Source organism: Trichechus manatus, unplaced genomic scaffold (assembly GCF_000243295.1).
Source record: "Trichechus manatus latirostris isolate Lorelei unplaced genomic scaffold, TriManLat1.0 scaffold00106, whole genome shotgun sequence".
NCBI classification, from domain to species: Eukaryota; Metazoa; Chordata; class Mammalia; order Sirenia; family Trichechidae; genus Trichechus; species Trichechus manatus.
Window position 1 is genome coordinate 6,973,842 of NW_004444042.1, and position 6,882 is coordinate 6,980,723.

At 35.5% G+C, this 6,882-nt stretch overlaps 1 protein-coding gene across 6 annotated transcripts in view; it reads left to right on the forward strand.

Annotated features, from left to right (window-relative positions):
- The window catches only part of PPP3CB (protein phosphatase 3 catalytic subunit beta), a 48,195-nt gene extending 41,313 nt beyond the window's left edge, over positions 1–6,882 (forward strand). For 2 of the 6 annotated variants that reach the window (XM_012557513.1, XM_004383228.1), the window contains exons 13-14: positions 3,801–3,830; positions 5,264–6,882. In XM_012557513.1, the coding sequence (XP_012412967.1) occupies positions 3,801–3,830; positions 5,264–5,442 (209 nt within the window). In that variant the 3' untranslated portion in view covers positions 5,443–6,882. The remainder of the gene's footprint in view (positions 1–3,800; positions 3,831–5,263) is intronic. The other 4 variants (XM_023737680.1, XM_023737679.1, XM_004383229.3 and 1 more) reach the window with 2 other exon arrangements.

Genomic DNA, 6,882 nt, shown 5'->3' on the forward strand with positions numbered 1-6,882 from the left:
AACTTAACATTTTTTTGGTGTAAATATTTGTGTAAATACTGGGTAACTTTTTTGAAAGCCCATTACAGATTAAATACAAGAGAGTGATGTGAATGTTATAGACCACACATAGTAACTCAAAGTCTAGATTTTTTCCACCCTGTGATTGGAAAGCAAAAAATGTGATGTGGAAAAACATTAATTTATATGTTTTATTGTAGCCACTTTTGACAGCCCTCCAGGGGTCATTCTATTAAAACAGGCAGCAACACATCTGATGTCTTCCTTAGTCATGATTAAGTTTCTTCTTGGTGTTGTAATTAGTGAATTTTTTAAAGGGAAAGAAAGTAGGAAATTTTAATTTAAATTTTTGAATAAATTTAAATTCATTTGACTTCCCACAGTCTCTTTACACTCAGTCCCATAATAAATGCTTTTTAATAAAGATAATTTTTCCTGTAGACAAATAATTTTTACTTGTAGCCTATACGTGTTCTATTTTATATGTTATTGTGTTGTCTGCTACCACCACTGGTATATGTGAGAAGTACAACTATGTTTTGAAATTATGGTTTTAAATTTTCATTCTGAATGGGGTTTCTTTTTTTAAGTAAAAAAATCTTTTCTGATTTTCTTTGCATTCTCTGCCCTCCATTTTTTTTTTATTATATTGTAAATATTAGAGAAACGAGCTAAAAAGACATTCATGAATGTTTATTAAATTAAGAAGACCTTAAATATTCAATAAAGCTAGCAAAAATGTTAGTAGAAAAAAAGAATTCTCTTTGCTCAGAAAAGAAAGATGGAACTGAAAGAATATCATATTTAAATAAATTACACGACAGTTGTCTCTCAGTTATCCTTGGATATATTATTACTTTTATGTGGTATCCACAGCAAACCTTGCTTTCAGATTTCACAGTTAGCACCTTCTAATTACATGCTTTGTTGACGGCTCAGTACTTCTATTTATTCTTAATTTGCATGCAGCCTGAAGCCCAGTCCTCCAACTTGGAAACCACCCTCAGCTGCAGGGAAGGTTTGAAAAACAGCAGCTTTGCTGAAGGGACTGTCTATTCCCAGCATAGAGTGAGTTACTGAAAGGAGCTGAGTTTAAGGGGTCTAATTTGGGAAACTAGCTAGCTCCCTAGTTCTGCTAACAGTGGCTCTTAAAAGTGTGGTTTGAGCATTTGGTTGAAGTGATTTCCTTAGTATAAGATAAACCTATTTTGAAACAAAAAACACATGCAAAAGCCACTTCTGTGTGATTTTTTAAAAATTATCTAACATTTTTAATTTAGTAGTTTTGTACCCTGATGTCAGTGTGAATAACTGAGAATTAAGTATTGCAAAAAGGAAGCTTTACAATTCTAAGACCTCAAACCTATTATCAGAAAATAAAAATTATCTTTTTAATAGCATTAAAATTAATTTATATGATATCTCTCAAGTGTTTTTACAAATTACTCTACTAGAGGGATCTGATGTTCATATTTTATGTGCATTTTCTTCATGGAAATTTGATATCCCTGTAAGGCTACTGTCACCAGGGCCTGTATGGACAAATATATGGCCTACCCTATTTTACTAATATGAAATTCCTCTTGATGATTTATACATCCTGTGTAGTACTTTTTGGAACACAGTTTGAGGCAGAACTATACTCAGATTATTAAGGCCATATCAAAATGCCCTATATAACTGAAAACAAATAGAGGAGAAATAGTGCCTCTCAGATAGAATTTTGCAGTTTTCAGATCTTTTTCTTTCCAGTTTAATGTTTAAACTTCAAATGACCATCTTTCAATTCTAAGCATTCAAGCTTGACGTGGTATGCAGTTTTGAGTGTGATACCCATTATGTATTCTGGAAAGTATTTAGGGGCATTTAGAGATCTCAAGAAAGAGCAGAGAATATAATTTGGCTTAGGAAGTGCTTTTACATGTAAAATTAAAAGCCCATAGAATGATTTCAGAAGTCTATTGTCTGTCATATATCATAATTTAGAATTTTTATTAACAAACTTTTTACTATTGATATAATCAGATACCAATTCTTTTAGTGATAGCACTTTTTATTATGTTATGACATGTTTCATATAAAGTCACTTGTGTTATCACAAGCTCTTTAAAACATATTCTGAAGCCACTTTTATTTTTTCCCCATTAAATTTCTAAATTATAAGGAAAATTGTCCACATTTTGAGGAATAGGAGTGCCAGTGCTGATCAGGTAGAGGTAGGTCATTTATCAAACGAAGTTTTCTTTCTGTCTGAGGAAAGTACAAGAGTATTTCCAAAGGTACAGGGCTAGATTTTTAAAATAGTGATTGTATACTATGGGTATACAATAAGGGTGTCCGCTTTGATTTGTAATACAATTTAACAGTTAAGAAATATGAACTCTTTCTTTATTCAGTGTTCATCCTGCTTCTTTAGGGTCCCAGTTCACTTTACCGTCTGATTAAGTAAGATCAACAACCTTTTCTAATTTAGTGTAATTTAATTCCTTAGATTCTTCAGTGTCCTTTCACATTAATAACTGCTTTGGATAAAATTTATTATTTCTAAAGCATGTTTACTGCTCAAAGGTAATCTCAGAAATAATTATTCTCATTCACCTTACTGAAGAATAAGCAAAGTGGAAGGGACATTATTGTTACAGATATTCTGCACTTTGTGGAAAAGATGGAGAATGGGGTGAGGCAGTATTGTTCTCTGCAATCTTAGGTCTATGTCCTTGATGTGAGCACTTTTTTATACAGTTTGAGCCCAGAAATGAGCTAAAAAAGAATCTTTGAATATAAAATTTATAAGTATGCTGAGATTCTCTAAATGGGCCAGTGACAAGCTATACCAGGAATACATTTCTCATTTATATGGCTTGTATGTATGTCCATATCATGAAATAATTAGTATTTATTGCCTGTAAGTCTCCATTCCATCCTTTGATTGCTCTCTAGTTGGTAAATGAACTTGAACACACACTCAGTAACCTTTCTCTCTTGACTCAGGGGTGCAGGCTGTTAGTGCCTGAGGCAGATTTTGAGTTCATGATAAACTGAATATAAATCGATTTTTTTTTTTTAAGACTAGTTGTTGTTAATATCATTAGATTTTAGGAGCATCAATGTTAAAACGGAAAACAATGTCTAGTAGATAAGGGTCCTTTCAGGTTCCCCACAAAGAACAGAGCTACAGAACTATTTTACTTAGAATAGCTCACCAAGTTTACTTCTCTTTAAATTTCATCGTAGCCATGCCAGCTTTTGCAGCTTATTCTTTGCCCAGTGAATTAGAAGGGACAGGAAGAGCATTGCTGACCCCTTCTAGTTTATATCTTAGGGAGCCAACTGGTGATGAGTATTGTTTCAGTTAGACATAAAATTTAAAAATCTCCTGTTTGCTTTTCTGCTGCAATTCTGTCATAATTTCACTCTAGAAAATTGCCCTGTGATTGTGGTGGATGTGATATAATAAACATGTTGGAAAATTCTAAGGCCATCAAAATACTGAAATCAAGATGGGTAATTAATACTGCAGTGCATTTGCATGGGTGCTGAGTTTTCTGTGTTTACAAATAGGTCTATGTGTTCTGTGCTCTGAGCAATGTTGTCATAGTGCTGTGTGTAAACTGTGCTGCATCAGGGATTGGGAGATTAAATGGGGCTCTCTGATACGGGTACATTTATGTTAAGTTGTAAATGATGATGTAGTGTGGGATACTGTGATATTTTAAGTGATCATTGCCTTTTCTGCTGTACAATATGACCCTTCTCATCTCTCTCATTCATTTTGCATGCCTCTGCTCACTTCTGTACAGCCACAGTTGAGGCAATTGAGGCTGAAAAAGGTACGATCAGAGTCCTTGCGCTGGGCAGAGATCTGTGGTGTGTGGGTGGGCATCAGAGAATGTCCTGTGGGTGTATCTTACTCCTAGCTTGCACATCCCAAGATGAATCAGACTAACTGACTCATCAAGTTTAGCAGTCACATTCCTTTTGTTTTTTTCTTTAAAACAGGACTGATGTCCATAGTGACAGTCTGGTTTTTTCCCTTTCCTAATATAATATACAACCAGCATTTGATCTTCCTGTTTTCTTTATAGAACAGCATGTTATACTATATATTAAAGCATTTAAAGTTGCCTGTTTTAATGGAAATGGCTAAACTGACCCTGCAAATGGAAATTTATTCCATATTTTGCATGATTCTCTGCTACTCAGAATTTTTTTTCCTAAGTGAAACACCCTGTAGATTTGGTGTGAGTTTGTTTTACTCGTTTTCAGTAAAGCACCTGAGAGTGCAGGAGCTGTCACTATGATGGATTTTTTTTCTTTTTCTTTTTGCTGCAGTTTGGGCTATAGCTTGCTGATAAGATGGTATTTATGTATTTCATATGTTGGCTTAATATTACACATTGCTGAATGTTTTGCTGCCCCAGCCATGTGTCTGGTTCACGTGCACAGACTCTGAGTCACAGGGATTGCACATATTAAGCAACCAGATTATAACTAGTAGTACGGAAATCTTTTCTATGAACGTTTTAATAATGGAGGATGCATCATTCCAGATAAAGGGAATGAGAAACCATAACAATTGGAGGAGGATTGCCATTTATTTTGATTTGGGTTTTCAAAGAACATGTAGTCTATGGCCAGTGAATTAAGGAAGACATTTCCTAAAATATTAAACTATAAAATATTGTTTGCTGTCAGCCAAACACAGATCTAACTCCAGGAGGTATTTCCCACCTTTTTCATTTCATATTGGTGGTGATGGGGTGATAACACCTTGACCTCCGGGATAGTTCTGATCTATTAAGTTTAACTTAACTTGACCTCTTTCTCCTCCCAAGCTTTTGGTACAGATTTGTATGTTGAGGATTAACTTTGTTGAGCCTCCTCACTTGCCCCTACTCTTGTTGCTGCCTTACCGTGATAGTCACTGGTGATTTTAGGGTCTGAGGTAGGACATAATTGGTGTAGTAGAGGTCAGACGGAAACCCTGAGACCATTGCCTGGAGGCTGACTTTGGGGAGGGTTGTTTTTGTGTTTTTTTAAAAGTTCTGGTAACGCTTGTCATCTATGAAGTTATCATGCTTCTACTTGGGTTTAAACATTTCACATTTTAAGGGGAAATCTGGAATGGGGGTAGGATTCAGTTAAAGATTTAAGTATTGCTACTTACAGCTAATTTCTCTCTTCTTAAAAATTGTTAAATATATTTTTGAAATCTTAGAAATGTTTTTCAATTACTGACTTATCAAATTTGCATTTTGTTAAGCAATACGAGGATTCTCTCCACCACATAGAATCTGCAGTTTTGAAGAGGCAAAGGGTTTGGATAGGATCAATGAGAGAATGCCACCCCGGAAAGATGCTGTACAGCAAGATGGTTTCAATTCTCTGAACACCGCACATGCCACTGAGAACCACGGGACTGGCAACCATAGTGCCCAGTGACCCACGGCTTCCCAGGGACTCTCACATCTCGGGCCCCAAATGGACAAATCACCCGAGGAGCCGGAGGGGTCGGCCAAGTTGACTGTAAATGTCACAGTCCCTCTGGAGAAACCATTGTGCTTTTGAGACCCCAGCCCCTCCCTGGATGGAGGCCTGAGGGCCCTGGGACATGTATTATCTGATAAGTTTGGGTCTTCGCTGCCAAGATGGAGAGCAGAGAGCAAGGGGCTTGGGGCAATTACCAGTGGAGGAAGTCTATACCTCCATTTATGCTTGTGGTTCACACACTTAAGTTTACAAATGAGATTTCTTTTTCCCCTCAGTAGAATTAGATTTTGTTTTTCAACTATGACTTCAAATACAATTCTAAGAGCTAATGTGGACTTTTTTTTCTTTCCATGAAATGTCTTTAAAGGATGAATTAGCATGGTCTTAAAATACATTTCTGAGGTTACTAAGCTGTATTTTGAATTATGGGCAAAATGCTAAGAAACCCAGTTGGCATTTATAGAAAATGCTGACCTCAGGTCTAGAGTTCTTAAATGTGGCTAATTCTGTAACATAGTGTTGGTATTTTTCAATTATGAATGCATAACCTATTTCTAGGCAGAACTCTCTTACTTGAACACAAATCCAAAAACTAATTTAGGATCTTTTTTGCCCAGATCTTTTGAAATTTACACCCCAGAGATTTAAGAAGAAAACTTCTAAATTTCCAAATTATGAAGAATTACAGAATTACTCATTTAAGGTACTTTAAAAGAAGTTTGTACATTGTCAAAGTAAATTTTAATTCAAATCATGTCTGTAAAACTTGATGTATTTTGTGTATGCATGTTTTCATTTTGCAAATATTTAATATATAGACCTATGATGTACAGGTACGACATGTATAGGTTACCTAGATGTTATGAGAAATTTTAGTTTATCATGAGTACTCAAGTTGCTTAAATAGCCACCAGGGTGATTTGCTGCTGGCTTACTATCATTTTTATGTTTTAATGCAAAGGAAATTTTAAAAATGTTCTGGAAGTGTTTTTGATTAAGCAATGCAGCATAGAAGCAATGGTTCTGTTCAATCTTTCAGATGTTAGTGGAAGTATAAAAGTCGAGACTGCATGCTGAAATTTTTATTTTGATAGTTACAGAACTGCTTGGTTAAATTAAATGGAACCATGTGCTAATTTTTCACAATTATTGACCTGTATCGATTGCCACTGCAGTTTGGTATTTTCCTTTACTTTGGTGGCCTGCTTCCCTCATGCCCTGGAATACAACTCAGAGCTCCAGGCAGCGGAACCATCTATTGTTTTGTTTGCCAGAAAGTGCACCCTGTATGGTCTCCTGTCTCAGTTGGAAATATTATGCATGTGCAGGGCTATACGAGTATTTTATAAACAGTAGCACACAATAAATTCCATGCATGGGCCGCTGCTCCTA